Source organism: Episyrphus balteatus, chromosome 3 (assembly GCF_945859705.1).
Source record: "Episyrphus balteatus chromosome 3, idEpiBalt1.1, whole genome shotgun sequence".
Taxonomy (NCBI): domain Eukaryota; kingdom Metazoa; phylum Arthropoda; class Insecta; order Diptera; family Syrphidae; genus Episyrphus; species Episyrphus balteatus.
The window spans coordinates 93,852,212-93,871,205 of NC_079136.1; the positions used below are offsets into that span (position 1 = coordinate 93,852,212).

At 31.2% G+C, this 18,994-nt stretch overlaps 1 protein-coding gene across 7 annotated transcripts in view; it reads left to right on the forward strand.

Annotated features, from left to right (window-relative positions):
- Nucleotides 1-402: 402 nt before the first annotated feature.
- LOC129916426 (F-BAR domain only protein 2) overlaps nucleotides 403-18,994 on the forward strand; it is a 50,169-nt gene continuing 31,577 nt past the window's right edge. For 5 of the 7 annotated variants that reach the window (XM_055996352.1, XM_055996353.1, XM_055996354.1 and 2 more), the window contains exon 1: nucleotides 419-1,044. Coding sequence is in view for 1 of the 7 variants with exons in the window: in XM_055996350.1 (XP_055852325.1) it covers nucleotides 13,130-16,861 (3,732 nt within the window). In the remaining 6 variants the exon portion in view is untranslated. Of the gene's footprint in view, nucleotides 1,045-13,111; nucleotides 16,991-18,994 lie in introns of those variants that run through there. The other 2 variants (XM_055996350.1, XM_055996351.1) reach the window with 2 other exon arrangements.

Below are 18,994 nucleotides of genomic sequence, written 5' to 3' on the forward strand. Positions count from 1 at the left end.
TGTCCCGAACATGTCCCAAATGTGTCCCGAATGTGTCCCGCATGTGTCCCGAACATGTCCGAACATTCCCGAACATGTCCCGAACATATCCCGAACTTGTCCTGAACTTGTCCTGAATGTGTACCGAACATGTCTCGAATGATTCTTGAAAAGTAGTGAACATGTTAACGAAAAAATATTATCGTATATTTATGTCAAATAAGTTTAAAAACAAAAAAATAAATTTCGTTCAAGTTTTTTTTTTTTTTGTATTCGTTTCGCTTCAGCTGCATACTAGGTGGAGATCAGTGAAATTACCAACTCCAAATGAACATGTCTATTATAGGAAACTTTTTAAACAAACACACCTAAACTCTCCACTTCAACTTGGATAATTTCAAAATCGAAAAAACAGACACTACCATAAAATTATAACCAGTTCATCGTTTTCTTTCCAACAATCGACTCCATTAAAATATCCCTTGTAAAAAATACAAATATTTCTTATTTAAATCCACATAAAATCAGTAAAATTTATGTTTAAAATAAACACCAATCATCAACAATTCCATTGATATCAAATTCTTGATAAACAAATTTATATTTTGTGTGTTTTGATAAATAATAAAATAACACAAAAATACGCCTCAAGTGAAGAAAAAAAAATGTTCATTACCAGAGTCTCCAAAGATACGGCATAAGAAAAAAATAGTAAAATAAAACACTACTAACCGAGTGGAGAGTTACATACATAATTATGGCGGATATGTCAAATATTTTATTGCAGTGGCATTATTGATTTGGTTGGATTAAAATTTTTATCAACTCTTGGTTTTTTTTTCTTCTTTTTTCTCAATCAAATATCATCAGAGTGTAATTGTGCAGTGGATTATAGATTTATCAATAATCTAATTAAAATAAAAGAAAAAAAAACTGAAATAAAATTGATAAACGCGTAGTAAATGGGCGTACATTAATCTCGCACACCAACGAAGTTACAAGGAACGCTGTTTCTGCTGCTTCTCTTTGCTACTCTAAAGTGCCTTTTTCTTTGCTCATTATAAGGTCAGTATCACATACATCTTATTTATATTTTCTTTAATTTTTACTACATTAAATTGCAGAATTTAATGTGCAAAAAACTCTTTATTTTGCAAAAATAGAAACAAATTGTTTTTCCAATCTTTTCTCGTTGGTATACGCCCAAAATAATTTTCTAACAACAAATTTTCTGATTAGAAAATGTTAACAATAAGCATTTTGTGTGTGTATGTCTTCCCCTTTTTTGTAATTTTTGTAATAAAATTTCCAATAAAACAAAATTATTATTATTTTGTTGGTTTCGCCTCGGCTCGGATCTTCTTCAACTTCGTCGTCATGAATTGATTGTTGGTTATTCATTCTCCCTTGCCTTGTTTGACCTTTAACAACCGAGTTCAATCAAATTGTTTGTCTCTTCTGTTACTTGTGTTGGTTGGAAGAAAAAAAGATCATTGCAAGGTTTCATTTCTTTATTTTTTTTCTGTTTTTTTTTTACTTTTCCTTTTGGTAGCATTTAGCAAAGTTACACATGCATTATAGGCAAAAGATAGCGAAACTTCTCAGATTGCAATTTGCAAATATGTAATTATTATGGAGACGATACTAGATAATGTATATGAGTGGTGTTTAATTAGGCAAACAAGTTGGATAGGCATTGAAAGCATTTACTGCTTCCATGTGGATTATGTATCTTTATGTAGGTAGGTAGTTCAGGGAAGCCTTCATGCAACGTAATATTTTTCCATTATTTTAAGTTTTCCTTAATTAAAAAAAAAAATATTTTCCTTTTCCTTTTAGCACTGATTTTTCAATCGTCAGTAAGACTATCAGAAGAATAAATGTCAATATAAAAAAAAACTTATTCCTAGGAATAAGCTCTATATGAGGTGTATCTGACTATTGAAAAATTGACCCTTAGGGCCAATTTTTCAATAGTCAGTTAAACAGTCATTTAGTACTTATTCCTAAGGATAGAGAAAAAATCAATTTTTCAACAAGCAGATATAGCTTATTCCTTAGAATAAAACTATCTGCTTCTTTCAGAGACGAATAAAAATTATTCTAAGAAATAATCTCAACAAAAATATTGTGTCAGTTGTCAAAGCTGTTTTGAAAGAATTTTGAAAAAAATACAGTGGAACACAAGAAAACAAAAACAATCATGAATAAAAATGACGTTTAATTTTAAATATTTTTGAATTTGACAATTTTTTTTTTGTTATTCTGTAGAATAAATTATTCTTGATTGAAAAATTCAATGTTTTTATCAGATTGTTTATGAGCCTAATAACTTTATTTGTTGAACAGTTAACTGACTGTTTATTAAAAGATTGAAAAATTGGCTCTTAATAAAATTGAATAAGGTTTAACCCTGTAAATACAAAAATTTAGCTGTAGCTTTTATAACAATTTGAAAATCTGTCAATTTTTACCTCTGCTGCAGGCTATAAGTCAAGCTTAAACTGTATGCAGCTCATTGTTGTTAGCCAGATAGAACATTTTAGAGAGGTTATTTACTTATTTATGTTATGTTTTTATTATCAGTCAGGTTTTGCGCACAAAAAGACTATAATAAGAAAAATTAATTTAACTACAAGTCAACACACGGTACCCACAATGGTCATTTATGACCAAAATTGGTCATTTTATATTCACTTGGTCACTTGGTCCCTTTTTTCCATTTGGTAATTTAATAACAAAGCATCACCCCCAGCGTTACCACTTGCAGAAAAAAAGTCGAATCTGATTTGAAGAAAAAATGGAAGTAGATTGAGAAAAACCGAAGTAGATTTCGAAATATCCTTTTTTTTATAAAAATCTTTATATTAGAAAAAAAAAATAATTATATTAAGAGCCAATTTTTCAATAGCCAGATAAAGCTTATTCCTACGAATAAAGTTTTTTTTATATTGACTATTATTAGTCCAACTGACGATTGAAAAGTCAGGGCTAAATGTAAATTAAATAATTTAATCAGTTTTTTCAAACTACATATTTTCGGTATAAATATATTTCTATACCTTGTATTATAACAATTTGTAGTCAAATATTTGGTTTTCTGAAAAGAGGAGTAGATTTGGCTTATATTTTTGTTAATTTGAAGTATATTGGAACAGAGATTTTAAAATGAAGTAGATATCGATATTTTTGTGATGGTGCGAAGTAGGAAGTATTGAAGTAAAGTGATACCACTGTCAGCCTACCTTATCTTGAGTTTCACGTCAAAATTTTTCTACCCGAATTCCACCAAAATTTGATAAAAAGTTCAAAATACGTATAGATTTTCGAAAATGAGCAACTTTTTTTTCGGAATTCCTAATAAGGGAATAACGAAATTCAATGGAATTTTGAATCGGACTAAACCCCTGGTCCTAGAAAAATGATTTATACCTTTTTGAAAACGTTATTTAATGTAGAAAAGAACCTCATCAAAAAATTTTGATGTAAGGCTATATTTAAAAAAAATTTCAATGACAGAAATTTTCAATGATTGCTATAAGCGACTTGTCAAAAAAATTCCAATGATTGGTTTCAATGATAGCTATAACTGGGCCCTGACTCACTGAAAGATAATCAAAATTATTGAGCACTTACCGTTATCGTAAAACTTGAAATTTTGCACATTGATTAGTCGTGTAGTGCACTCGACTAATCGCTGTGCGATAGGAAAGATAAATTTAATTTTTCCATTCAGAAGGCGCGGTAACAGTCCGTTTCCGGTTAATAAATACAAACATTATGGACCACTTTTGACTATCGTAGAGGAGGCTTGGCAACAACCCATTTCTACTGAATTATAATCTAACAGTTTAAAGCACTTCTTATCATTTTACAGCCTATCTTTCAAACAGCACGCCTGATTACTCTGGTCTTCAAGATTTTTTAACCAAGAACCAAACTATACTTTTCTGAAGGTTTTAAAGGTGCTGAACACAAATCTGAAGTCAGATTTTATTAGTTTCCGTTTTTTGTTAGAAAATGTAAAAAAAGTATTTTGACTATTTTTGAAAATATGCTTCAATGTGTGATAATTTATTTCAACATAATTTGTCTATGAGAATGTTTTTCTTCTTAAAAAACTTATTCAATCTTTGCGTAATAAGCCAAAGACTAACTTCACTTAATCTAAGTTTAAATTACTGCTCAACAAAATTTTGGCACCAAGAACCAAAATATACTTTTCTTATATTTTTAAGGTTGCTTAACTCAAATCCAGGGTAAAAAATATTCTACTAAACTCCGTTTTTGATATATAACCCTTAAAAAAAAAACAACTTTTTTGCATTTTCTAACGGTAATATATCAAATATGGAAACTAATAAAATTTTTCTGACTTTGGATTCGAGTTCAGCACCACTAAAACGCCCAAAAAAGTATATTTTGGTTCTTATGGCAAAAAAGTGTTTACAAGTAACTTAAACTTTATTAAATTTAGTTGATATTTGCCTTATTACCTTTAACTTAAGATATCTCGGGCAATAGAAGAGATATCACAAAGATTTTAACAGTTTTTGAAATAAGAAAAACAGTTCTTTCAAATAAGGTTTTTTTTTTATTTTCTTACGGTAATATTTAAAAAAGGAAACTTATTTATTTTTTTCTGATTTCGGATTCTAGTTTAGCACTCTTAAAACCTTAAGAAAAATATATTTATGTTCTGAATACCAAAAACAGTTTAATTTTGTAAACCAGTGTTATAGTAAAATCTACGAAAGCTACTTGAGTATCAGCATACAATATCAACTTTATGCTAGAAAAATGCTATCAGTTAAAATTCTCCGACAGTGCCGTGCAAAAGAGGTGAAATCTCAACAAAAACAAAATTAAAAAAAACCAAGTTTTCCTATGTTGAAATTAAGTCTCGCCCAAAAAAGCACTACCTAAATCATAAATCTATGTATGTACATACGTCTCAGTGCTTTTTATGCGAGACTTATAGCCTGTATTCACTAAAGCCCAAATGAGATAATTTCTCAAATTATCTCATTTCGAAATCGTATAGGAAATTATTTTGTTTGAAATTTGATATCATCTAATTTGAGAGAAATTAAACGTATTTTGGGTTTAAAATGAATTTAACAATAATAACAACACCCAGAGCCCACCTCATGAAAACTTTACCAACGTTTAAGCAAAAAATAAAAATTGTATTTAGAAAAGAATAAAGAAAAAAGCATAAAATTTGAAAAAGAATTTCCGATAATCTAATGGTTCTTCCTAATAAATCACATTACAAATTTCTATAAACTTTTAATTCAGTGACACATTTAAGTAAGTCAATGTCGAATTCCTAAAATGGTATTAAAAAAATTCACATTTGAAAGAATGCCTTACGTCATTCAAAATCACGGCACACTTCTCTAATTTAACAAATACAGTACACAAATAGATGAACATTATAAATGATATAATATATGTACAGATAATGTATAGAACCTTCAAATATATTATATACAATCTTCACCATAGCCGTGAGAATGAATATGTTTTTTTGAATTTTCAATGGACTCTGAATTCATAAATTAATTGAAGGAAAACTGAAAAAAAAGTAATTGTTCTAAAAAAAATGCAAACATTCAAAATTTCCTCTTTAACATATGTACGTCAGCGTCACATTCATATGATCTGAATATGAACTTTTCGTTGTGTAAATTTTACACTGCTTAGCTAATTAGTATTGCATTTTTCTGTCTTCTGCGGAACGAATTTCCAAACAAAACACGAGCTGGGTTATCTGTCATACTTCAGCTTTGGAAATGCCCCCTCCTCTTGAAAATAATTCAATCAAAGCGATGAAAAGGTATAAGCAGGTTGACAACAAATTGTTATGAATGGATGTGTGTCTCCATAGAACCCCAGTTGATGTAGTACTTGGCTGTAGACCGTCTAAGATCACCAACCAGTCGACTATAACAACACAAAAGCCTTTCATTTAGTCAGTGTTGCTTTAAGTGCCGGCAATGCATTTGAAATTGCCCCTTTGTTTTGACCTCACTAATTCGTACCAAATTAACCGAGAAATAAGTGATGGAAGGAAGAGAGATAGAAAGAGAGGGGCATTTGCATAGATTATGTGAGAGTGCACAAATAAAAGAAACGAACAACTTTTATTGTATACCCATTATTACCCATTGATTATTTTTGAACGAATGAATTTTATATTTGTAACAATGACATCAGAATAAACGACATCGTCTTTTTCGTCTGTTGCAGATAAAAATTTTATCAACTGAAAATGTCTGCCATTAAAAAGTGTTTCAAAATCCAAGGAGTAATAAGTAATACAATAATTTTCATATTATTTTGCAGAATAAACGTTCTAATGCGAGCTGATATCAGAGGCAAGATTAATTGTACAAACAAACGAATGTACAATATATATTCCGCACACAAGAATGTTTGTTTTTTGAAATAAACTTATCTTTATTTTTATTTTTTCTTCACATAATGTTTATTCTTACGATTATTTATGTATGATATCACATCGATATAGTTGTTAACATAATTTTGTTTGATAGTTTTTAATTTCTTTAATTTGTGTTTGTTAAGAGTCAATACAATTTGTAACTACGCATGTTTTATAGAAATAAAAATTTTACAACTGCTTTTATTTTTGTTAAATTTCCTTATGTGTAGGCCGATAAGTTATTAAATACATATTATGTAGGAAGTATCTTGAAGTTTTGCAATCAAAGGTGACATAGAAATGATAAAGAACACGAAAGTGGATAATTCGATTGAAAAACTTTAACTAGCTTCTACTAACAAAATACGCCCAGGTACAAAAATTGGTTGTAAGATGCTGTCGTACACTTTTTAGATACAAAGAAAAGTGTTTAATTTTTGAAAAACAAAAAAATAAAGGAGAAAGAACGAATCTTCTTCCGCTTTATAGATTTTTCCACAACAATGACCCAGCTTTCCAATCGACACATTAGACGTGCGAACCTCTCGGTTGTCGGAATCTTCTGAGAGTTAGTGATAGTGGTGTTTAACTGGGATAATTTCATGGATGAATTTTAGCATATTTTCGTATGTTCTCGCTCTTATTTTTTAACTTTTCACTAAGTTAAGTATCTTAGAGCTGTTTGATGTAACGAAACTTAAGGATTTAAGTTCTACCTTATGTTTACGCAGAGGAAAAAGTAGAGAATAAGAATTTATGTTCTACTTAAATATTTAAGTTTCGTTTCAGCAAATAGCTCTAAGTGTTTATGTATTTAGATACTTAATTTAGTGAATAGTTAAATAAATAAGAGCGAAGAACATACAAAAATCGCTCAATTAGTATAAATTCTTGAGATTGGATTGGATGAACGAGGTTTTTGTGAGCTTCTACAGTTTTTTGTTGACAAGGTATAGGTGAGCAATCTCACTTCTCACACCACCAGCCACAAACTGAGGTATTTTTTCTCGTCAAGCTCGACTACTGCGCGCCGATAGCCATCGATGTGGGAGTACTTGAAAACATCCGGCTCCACAGCCTGGATACCGGCAAGTTTCCTCTTTGATGGGAACTCCAAAGTTGTTGCCTTCTTCGATCAGAAATGAAATCTATATTTTCAAGAGATTTTAATCTTCAACAAGTTTCCTGACAAATAACAATTTTGTTCATTTCGCATAGATATGCATTTCACGACACTGTATACGAGAGCTGGGCCATAACTTTCGTTCCAATCGTGTATCATCGGTGCCGTCGTCATCCACGTGATGGACAAAAATCAGTTCAAGAACTGGAAATATTGATGGAATTCACTCAAATTAAGCTTGCAGAACATGTGCGTTGCGAGTATTAGTTGTTCGGCGTTTTTGACTAGTGAGGAGAGTTTTCGCGGAATAAAGTCCTAGAGTCAATATGTGCCCATGATTATGAAAGTGGACTAAGTCACTTTTTGCATTGTTTAAAGAAAATCTTACATAATAATTTTCTTATAACGATTTAATTATATTTCTTTTATAAAATCACTAGAGGAGCAATAAAGAAGTTTATTTACTGCAATTTCGCTTTGAAGTAAACTTTACCCCTTAAATAATAATCATTTTTAGGCTAGATTTAATGGCATTTTTAGGAGTGACTTAGTCCACTTTTATAATTAAGGGCACATATCAGAGCCTAAACAGGTTCTCGGAGAGGAATGATTTAAAATCGAGCCAGAACTTAAAAAAATTTATATCCAACCCAATAAAAAGAGAGTATTTTTTTTTTATTCTTAACAAAAGTTCTAAAACTAATCCATAGTTTCCTTTTATTATTTATATTTCTTTAACTTTTTGGTTATAAATATGGAATTTGTTAATAAATAATTTGAGATTATTTATTTTAAAACCGGCAACAGAATTTACGATTTTTAAAATGGGTTATAAATAAGTTCTTTTTGTATTCATGCTTATTTACATATGCACTTTTTCATTGCTTCCTAATGTGTTCCTGAGAGAAGCCACCTGAGTCCTTTTCTATTCATTCTGATAATAAATAATGTTACATCGAGTGAAACTTTAAAATTTGCTGATTAGATTTTCAAAATACAGTAAAACCCGCTTAAGAGAAACTCACAAGAAACCGCTTATCAGAATAATCTAAAACAAAATTTTTGTTGTATTTCTTCTCATTATTGGACACTAATTCGATATCTGTTAGATACTTCTAGTTGAAAAATAAAGGATCATAACATTAAATGCTTATATAAAACTATATAAAATGCACGCACAGTCGCACAAGTTAGCAAACACTAAAACAAATGATATGCAATTTAATAGAAGACCTAGGTCTCCGCAAATCGTTTTGTAAATATATTCAAAAAGGTGTTCAAACGATGTGCATGACGTAAACCTGTGGCTTTTAAATGTCGTTTACGAGTTTACGTACATATGTATGTAACTTATGATGACTTCTTCATTTCCATTTAAAACTTTTTTCAAATAAGCCTTCCTATAAAATAACTAAACTTTATGACTGGAACCCATGTTTTCAATTTAACTACATAATTAATTCTACAATAATAGTTAACTATGTAGGTATGAGAAAAGTCTTTTCAATAATTGAAAAAAAGTTGAACCCAATTTGCTATGAATATGAAAGGTTACCGACTAAACAAAACGTGAATAATATTAATTCTTTTTTTTTTTAAGTGGACTTGTGCGTATTGATACTATAAAATATTTAACAACTATTGAATTCATTTGAACTCTGAATTAATAATAATAACAGATCTTGATAAGTGCATCATCACCTAAAGTTAATTGATATTCAAAACACTAATTCAAATGACAGAAATATCCGGCACTCCTTCATGCGATCGGCTGCGACGACGACGCACGACCGTTGAAGTATTAAGCTATGTGACGTTTTAATTGTAATTTGTTTTATTCCATGTTTGAATATGTATTTTAACTTAACTTGGTATTCAAAATGAAATAAATTAAAATGTTAGTTTTGTTTAGAATTAAAGAAGAAGGAAAACATACAAATATAACAAGGAAATTATTTGAAATCAGTTCTCTTATTATGAAGGGGCTTATTGTTTTTATTGTTCAATTGTTTTATTTTTTCGCGTTTCTAAGTTTTTCGAATTTTGTCATGTTTTTTATTACTGTTTTACTCAGAGGTTCGAACAGTAGCCGTTAAGAGCAAATATTGTTCCTTTTAAACAATTATAATTTTTATATTGCAATAAACTTATATACCTGTTTTCACTTTATTTCGCATGGTAAAGAAACTTTTTAAATAAAAAGTAACACACAATTTTTTACATGAACAAGCTTATGGTTCAAACGAGATATGCTGATAGACAAACTTTTTGAAACACTTGAATATTAACAAAAACGAATATTGAATATTGTCAAAAACGCGTTTTTTTTGGGTACATTTCTGTTTTTTTCTTAACAAAAGAAAAAAAATAAAATATTTTCAAAGGATTTTACCTCTACCTTTAGTAAAAAGTTTGGTCGTACTGGGTTCATACACCAAATGCCCCCTGATTTAATAAAAAAAATAAAATCCTCTAATTTTTAACTTTTTTCAATGATGTTAGGTTAGAATTTTAGTCAAAACTAATTTCCAAAAAACAATTCAATAGACTATATCTACCTACTATTGATTTAATTTTTTGTTCCTTAGGTTTCGTACGCAGGTCGAGCTTAATTTTAGCTCCCGTACAAAATTCTCTCGAAAATTAAGCCGATCCAAAATTTATTTCTGAATTTCAGCATATAATCCAGTCAATGAATGCTAATAGAAATTTGTTTTGCTCAATACCGTCGATTTGGCGTTCTATAACATACCTCAAAAGTCTAGAAAAATCTCATGTCCGCAAGTCGCGATTTTGAAGGTCATTTTTTTCATTACATTGTTTTGATTCTTAATGATAATGGATATGAAAACCCTCATGCAAGATTTGGTTCCTCTACCATAATTTTTAAGGGTTTTTCGGTATGTAGTAAGATTGCAACTGTTATAATAATATGGCTCTTCGGAGGTCTTCAGAGGTTATTATAAATATTGTTTGTCGTGGAATAATCTACAAGATATGCCTATGCCTGTAACATTTTTCTGTAAAATTAACCGTTTCGGTTTACGAAAAAATAAATATTTTGGATTATTTTGCTTAATTTTTGAGGTTTTTATCGAAGTAGCTTACTTTTTTTGGTCTTATTAACTTTTTTAATATGGGATACAAATAATATGCAAAAGGAGAAACCACGTTTTTTTGGAAATTTTGTATGTTTCCCTTTTTTTGTTGTAAAATAAGCGCCTTCATTATTTAAAACACACTTTTCAAACATGGTTCAATTTTAGTTTTGAGCTTGTTAAAATTACCATTAAGCTTTTTCAGCAGCTAATTTTGTACTGTTATAAGAAATATTCTGCAACTTTTCTCTTGAGAAGCCCCAAATGACATTTTCTATGGAATTCATGTTTGGAAAATTGATAACAAGCTCAAAACTAAAATTGAATCATGTTTAAAAAGTGTGTTTTAAATAATTTAGACGCTTATTGAACAAAAAAATTGAATATATATTTTTAATCCAAAAATAATTTTTATGAAAATGTTCCATAAGGTCGAGCTTAATTTTAGCTCCCGTACAAAATTCTCTCGAAAATTAAGCCGATCCAAAATTTATTTCTGAATTTCAGCATATAATCCAGTCAATGAATGCTAATAGAAATTTGTTTTGCTCAATACCGTCGATTTGGCATTCTATAACATACCTCAAAAGTCTAGAAAAATCTCATGTCCGCAAGTCGCGATTTTGAAGGTCATTTTTTTCATTACATTGTTTTGATTCTTAATGATAATGGATATGAAAACCCTCATGCAAGATTTGGTTCCTCTACCATAACTTTTAAGGGTTTTTCGGTATGTAGTAAGATTGCAACTGTTATAATAATATGGCTCTTCGGAGGTCTTCAGAGGTTATTATAAATATTGTTTGTCGTGAAATAATCTACAAGATATGCCTATGCCTGTAACATTTTTCTGTAAAATTAACCGTTTCGGTTTACGAAAAAATAAATATTTTGGATTATTTTGCTTAATTTTTGAGGTTTTTATCGAAGTAGCTTACTTTTTTTGGTCTTATTAACTTTTTTAATATGGGATACAAATAATATGCAAAAGGAAAAACCATGTTTTTTTGGAAATTTTGTATATTTCCCTTTTTTTGTTGTAAAATAAGCGCCTTCATTATTTAAAACACACTTTTCAAACATGGTTCAATTTTAGTTTTGAGCTTGTTAAAATTACCATTAAGCTTTTTCAGCAGCTAATTTTGTACTGTTATAAGAAATATTCTGCAACTTTTCTCTTGAGAAGCCCCAAATGACATTTTCTATGGAATTCATGTTTGGAAAATTGATAACAAGCTCAAAACTAAAATTTAATCATGTTTAAAAAGTGTGTTTTAAATAATTTAGACGCTTATTGAACAAAAAAATTGAATATATATTTTTAATCCAAAAATAATTTTTATGAAAATGTTCCATAATTAAAAAAAAAAAATTAAAATAAAAAAATCGCTTGTATGGCTTTTTATTTTTTACGATTCCAAAATTTGCCTATAATAAAGAGAACGAAAAAATATCCCCGACGCTTTCATTTAAAATAGACAGAACTTCTTCGACTGAGTAAATAGCTTTACCAAGGTATATTTTTTTTTGTTAGTTCGATAAGTATTGGGCAAACTCCTACAAAGTGAAGTGTATCTTCTCTGATGTTCATATTACATAGGCTGCATTCAATTGGTAAATCTGTGCAATAGGATATGTAGTTGAGGTATAGTAATTCTCCACGTGTTTTAAAAATGTTAGATATTTTTTCAACTTCCAAAGTAGCTGTTTGCACTGAGATCGAAACATTGACTGTTATATAAATTTCCTTTCATTTCTTTAATACATAAGGGTCCTAAATGTACTTGCTATTATAATTTCCAAGGACTTCCGTTTGTTTTAAAATGAAAGTTGGAAGGAATTTTTTGGTTCCTTTTATATTACTTTTTTTTTCCAAAACTGTTACACCACTATTCACATAACTTTGATCAGATCTGCTTTTTAATTGCGTTTTTTCTCCTACCAATATTTTTTTTTGTTTTGCTTATTTTATATTTAAAAAAATATTTTTAAATGTTGTTGTGACGCAGGTAATGTGGTGGTAGTGAGTTTTAACGATGTTACTATATTTTATTCAATTCTTAAAAATTTAATTTTGCTTTCATTTAAATAACTTTTTTTTATAAATTTAACTAACATAAATGATCACTATAAAAAAAATAATATAAACCTTGATTTTAATTAAAATAAAATAATAAAGATAACATCGTTGATGTCCTTTTGCCTCCACATTACCTTTTTATTTTGGTTAAATAAATTATGTACTTATATTAAAAACATGTTTTTTGAAATAGTTTCATGTGGAAAAAATATGATAAATACCCAAAGTGCCGTGTTGAATCAATAAATACCGATTTGTAAAAAAATAATCGTCGAAACTCACTCACCACATCAATTACGTGCTTCGCATCAACAAAAAACAAATTAAAAAAACCAAATTCCGAAATCAAAATTATAACTGGATTTTCAATCAAAATTTTTCAGCGAATGGACAATAATTAGATGCTGATACTGAGACTAATACCACAACATATTCAAATGGACTGGAGTAGTTTGGATCCTAAAGACAAGACAGATGCAGAAGAAGATGAAAAAGAGAGCACTGTCGAGAGTGCTGCCATTGAAAAAGAAAAAGAGAGCAGTGTCGAGAGTGCTGCCATTGAAGATGCTATTACAAAACATTTTGAGGAGTCTTTGAAAAAATTCCACATACAAAATAAAAACGTATTAGCTTCCCAGAATGGTTTAAGTTCAGAGAAAGGTTCTAGTACTTCTAAAGAAGCTGTATCCATTTCTTCGGAAATGGAATTAGACATAAAACCAGACCAGTCTATATCTCCGACGGATAAACAAGAGACTTCAGAAAGTTCTGAAATAAAAGTTGAGGAAGCTTCTACTTCAGAGAGTGGTGTCACAATAAAAAAAGCTTCAGTACCATCTGGAGGGCAATACGATGTAGAATCTATTAACTCAATTTTGAAAACTTTTCAACACAATTGTTTTATAAATTCTTCAATACTTAACCCAGAGATTAAACCACAAAAAAAGAATGAAGAAATCAAAGTTGAAGATATCAAATTAGAACAACTCAAAGTAGGAGAAGATAAGAAATCTAGTCCATTGCAGGGGAATGGTGAGGTCACAAAAATCCAACAATGTGAACCAATTTTAATAGACAAAGGAAACTTACAAAATGAAGTGAAGCTGGAATCCTCCCTTCCAGAAGTGGATATTGAAGCGGAACTTCCATGCACATCTATTCAATTAAAAAAGAAATGCCCCAGAAAGCGAAAACCTAAAGAAGTCAAAGAAGAAAATGAATTGGAAATTGCTGCTAGAACACTAAAACCATGTTCTAAACGTTCTACTAAACGTAAAACTAACTACCGTGAAGCATCATCTGATGAAGAGCCTAAATTTATTGCCAGTTCAAGAAGAAGACCCAACAACAAGGCCGCAAAGACAGATATTAAAAAGGTTTCAGAAGAAAGTGGAATCATTTCGAATCTTAATCCGGCCATCAAAGCTGAACTAATTGAAAATATAATGAATACAGAGTTAATCTCTGATTCAAAAGTACCTATTGCAATTGGTTCAGAAGAAGTACTAGTTGCTAAGGAGTTGGAAGTAAAAACAGAACTTCAACAAGAAATTAAAATGGAAAATGGTGTTGCAATCCAAAATATTTCCCCACCTGAATCATCAACTACTATCGCTAACTCCTCAGAAACCACAATACAACCTGTAAAATCAGAAACACAAACTGAAGTCAATACTCCGCCAGTAAATGGAGAACCCACAGATGATATCAAAAAAGAAAATGAAGAAAGTCCAAAACCAAAACGTAAAATTGTACGTAATCCAGCGGCGGCACGAAAAAGGAAAACTAAACGACTCCGTTTCACTTCACTGGCTGCAGCAACAGCGGCAAAAAACAAAACTCGAGCGCATCCATTAACACGCTCAGAACAGTTAATGATGAATAAGTTCATGGAAACGCAAGAACCTTTCTTGCAAAAAATCCCATGTTTGAAGCTATCTTCGAAAATATCCAAATGCCGAGAGTGTCGATGTGCTTCAATTCGAAGTGATAGTGTGTTTTGTCGTTTCTATGATTTTCGCCGATTGCGATACAAGGATAAAGGTGTGTTGGTTGTCGATGGTTTCTCTGATCCAAACAAAGATCCTGGACCCAGTGACATTGAGACATGGATGTTGGGACCGCCTCCGAAAGACATTGACTTGGATATAAGTCGTTTTATTCTGATGCATGTTGGTGATCAGTTTTGTCGTATATGGCAAGACGAACAAACTGCCATTGCAGAGCATATGTCACCGGACAAAACGATCGCTTGGAAAAAAGTAGTCAAAGGAGTTCGTGAGATTTGTGATGTTTGTGAGGCGACTTTGTTTAACTTCCATTGGACGTGTAGTAAGTGTGGATTTGGTGTATGTCTCGATTGCTACAGAGATAGAAAGAATAGAAAGATTAAAAAAACCGATCGACCGGCGAAGGGCTGCGATGAATACGGCTGGCTCCTTTGTGCTATGCGCGATCCACACGAAATGGCAAAACTCATGTTAACACAAATAATACCTGGAAATGCATTAAATTTTCTTGCTCATCGACTGCATCAGGCGTGCAAATTGTGGAAGATTCCTCAAAAATGCGGCTGTCCATTAAGCTTAAACACTCAGGCTGAGCAATTTGCATCAAGCTGTGTAGAACTTGCCGATAAAACAATCAGAGACACATATCTTCGGCATTATAGTCGAGAGTGTGAGATAAAGTATCTGAACAAGATAAAAGTATTGAATCCGGAAGATCCAGCTGATTGTTTTGCATTTGCAGAGGCCGAAACTCAGTTAATGGGAGAGGCGCAACAAGCAGGTACGCTATCCACAATATTGAGCACAACTTTGAAGCATCTTAAAATAAAGCCATCTGCCAATGCAAAACCAACAATTGCAAATCATTTGCAAGATGATGTGACCAAAGAGTACAACTACCTCTTGACAAACAAGCGAACACAAAAACTTCTTCCACAAAAAGTTATGACGTTACGTGTGTCACGGGTAATGTTTCCTGGCATTGCCCATGATTGGCTTTGCAATGGTAAACTTTTGAGATTGTTAGATTCACGTGATCCTCGCAATACATTGATGTTTAAAGAATTCTGGAAGCGTGGTCAACCAATTATGGTCTCTGAGTTGTGTAAATTTCTAAACATCAAACTCTGGCATCCGGAGGCATTTTGTGCTGACTTTGGTGAGAAAAAGAATGATCTTATAAATTGTATGACTGGTAATTTGGTGCCAAATCAACCGATGAAATTGTTCTGGGAGGGATTTCAATGTGTGAGTAAGCGTCTTTTGGATGCAAGTGGGCAGCCAATGCTTTTGAAACTTAAAGATTGGCCACCAGGTGATGATTTTGCCGAGATTCTTCCGACACGCTTTAAAGATTTAATGAGTGCTTTGCCTTTGCCAGAGTATACTCTCCGCACAGGAGGTTTGAATATTGCAAGTCGATTACCAGCAATTTTTGTACCGCCAGATTTAGGCCCTAAAATGTACAATGCTTATGGATCTGCTTTACATCCTGACAAAGGTACAACTAACCTTCATTTGGACATATCAGATGCTGTCAATATTATGGTATATGTTGGCATACCAACAGATGCATCCGCAAAAGAACAAATTAAAGCAGCACTGATGGCCATCGACAGTGGTGGATGTGATATATTGACTCGGCAGAGAGTACGTCAACCAGGGGTGATGCCTGGTGCTCTGTGGCACATATACTCAGCTCGTGATGCTGATAAAATTCGAGATCTCCTGAATAGAGTGACAATTGAACGTGGTTTTCGCCTTGAACCCGATCACGATCCAATTCACGATCAAAACTGGTACTTAGACAACGAACTTCGAGAAAGACTCTATGATGATTATGGGGTTGAAGGATATCCCATTGCTCAATGTCTTGGCGATGCAGTTTTCATACCAGCTGGAGCACCGCATCAAGTGCGAAACTTACACAACTGTATTAAAGTTGCCGAAGATTTTGTGTCACCAGAAAACATACAACATTGTTTCCATTTGTCACAGCAATTTAGGAAGCTGTCCATGTCCCACACCAATCACGAGGATAAGCTACAGATAAGGAATGTAATTTATCATTCAATTAAAGATACTACAGCATATCTAACGTATCTTCTCAACCAGATAATGTAATCTGCAGTGTAAACATTTTTGTTTTAATATGTATTTTATAACTTTAAATTTATACATGTTTTATGTATCGTAGAATTATGTGTAATTTAGGCGTGAACACTTAAAATTTAAATGAAAACCATGCTATTAAACTTGATTTTTATGTTTATTAGAATAAGAGTATCTTTTTTTTTAACAATTATGTATTATGATTAATTCGAAATTTTGGACAAGTTTTTTTTTTTACTCTAAAAATGCCATTAAATTATATTTCAATACAGAGTAGGACATAAGTGTGATAAAAATGAAGAATAAAAACTGAAACACATTTTTTTTTAAATCAAATATTAAATGTATAAACAAATCACAAATTAAAAAAAAAAATTTAAGAACCCATTGACATTATTGAAAACCATTATAAATAAAATCAGTCAAACAAAATTTTATTGTTGTAAAAGAAATGATGCATTTTTATTAACAAAGAAAACCATTGTAAGTATTATTTTCGACAAAGCAAAGTCATAAACTCTTCAAAAAAAGGATCTTCACACTTAGTACTTGCAGAGCCGCTCTACAATAAAATCAATGGCGCAAATTTTCAGTCAGCACTCGTTTTAGCGATAAAGCCTACTCTAGTTAGAGTACTTTAGTTTAGTTCTAAATCCTCGTCTAACTTCTGATTTTTAAACAATTTAAACTACTCTTCTTACTAGAGTAGACATGTAACGTAACGTGAGCTTTGTAGTTGAACACATCTAAATTTGACAGAAAAGTAATAATAAAAGTTGATACTTGGCTTTTGGATTTAAAGGGTGCCATATTCTATAAATTAAATAGTCTAATACCAGCAAACGAACAAGATGATTTCATTGATACCTCATTTGTCAAAGTATGATAATTCATTTAAAAACCAATGATGGAACATTTAACACAAAGCTGCGGTAAAGAAAATATCAAGATACGAGTGGTATTAAAAGCAAGCCCATACAATTATGTTCGTCGTGAATTTAGGTTTGTATTCTGCATTTTTACGTCTCCTAACGCAAAAGAGAGAACCTTTTCCTCACAACATTACTATTTAACGTTTTCATCCGGAAACTTTTCTATAACTATATTGCAGTTATTAAAAATGATTAAATAGAATTACTGAAAATAATTGTTAGATAAAAAGTAAGTACGAAATCTGGGCTCATCGAACTACATAATAGATACTAATTTAAAATTCAACCGTGCCACTGAACCTCATGGATACAATTTAAGCTTTTTTGAATTATTCCAACATTCCAAGTACAAACAATATTTCCCAAGATTCGATGAGATCGTTGACGGCTTAAAGGCCGGTTATAGCGATCAGGAAAATGAATCAGAAAAAAATGTTCAAATGCATATTTTGTGATGTTCGTATTCGATTTAAAACACAAATACTAAATGAATCGATTAAAAATGACTCGAAGAATTTTTATTGAAATTAAAATTTGCAATGGAACTATTATTTTTTGTTAAAATTGTATTTATTTGTTTTCCTGATGCAAATTAATTTTTCGTGCCAGCTGATTGACATTTGTTCAATTTTGTCCAGTTCCACTGCATACGAAAAAAATTTTCTTGTGTATTTCAATTAGGAAAAGAAGAGAGTAGGTAGTTAGATTTTGTTTATGTCAACTGACGTAAATTTTCCTGATCGCTACCTATACCCCGAAGGCAAAACATTTTTCCTTCGCCCTAAGTGTAAAGAGCATAACCCAAAGTATACTCTAAACCAGGCATGTCAAACTTGCGGCCCGCGGGCCGCATGCGGCCCACAACGAATAACTTTGCGGCCCGGCCCTGTCCACATTTTTATTATTTTGAGTTTTAGATTATAATTTAGATTTTATGTTCACAGCTTTTGACACACATGCACCTCCTTTTTTTCTAATCAACAAATAAATATGGGACAAAACCAAACAAAATAGTAAATTTTATAAGATCTCGTGGCTTAAATCAGGGTAAGTTATGTGATTTCTTAAAGTGAACTAGGAAGCGAATATTCTGAGTTAACCTACAAACGATTTTGGGGCTTTGGAATATTTTTTTAGTTTTTAATGATAAAAGTCTTTACGCCAGCATGTCTTGCTATCTTAAATGGTTGCAGAGTTTATAATTCATGATACC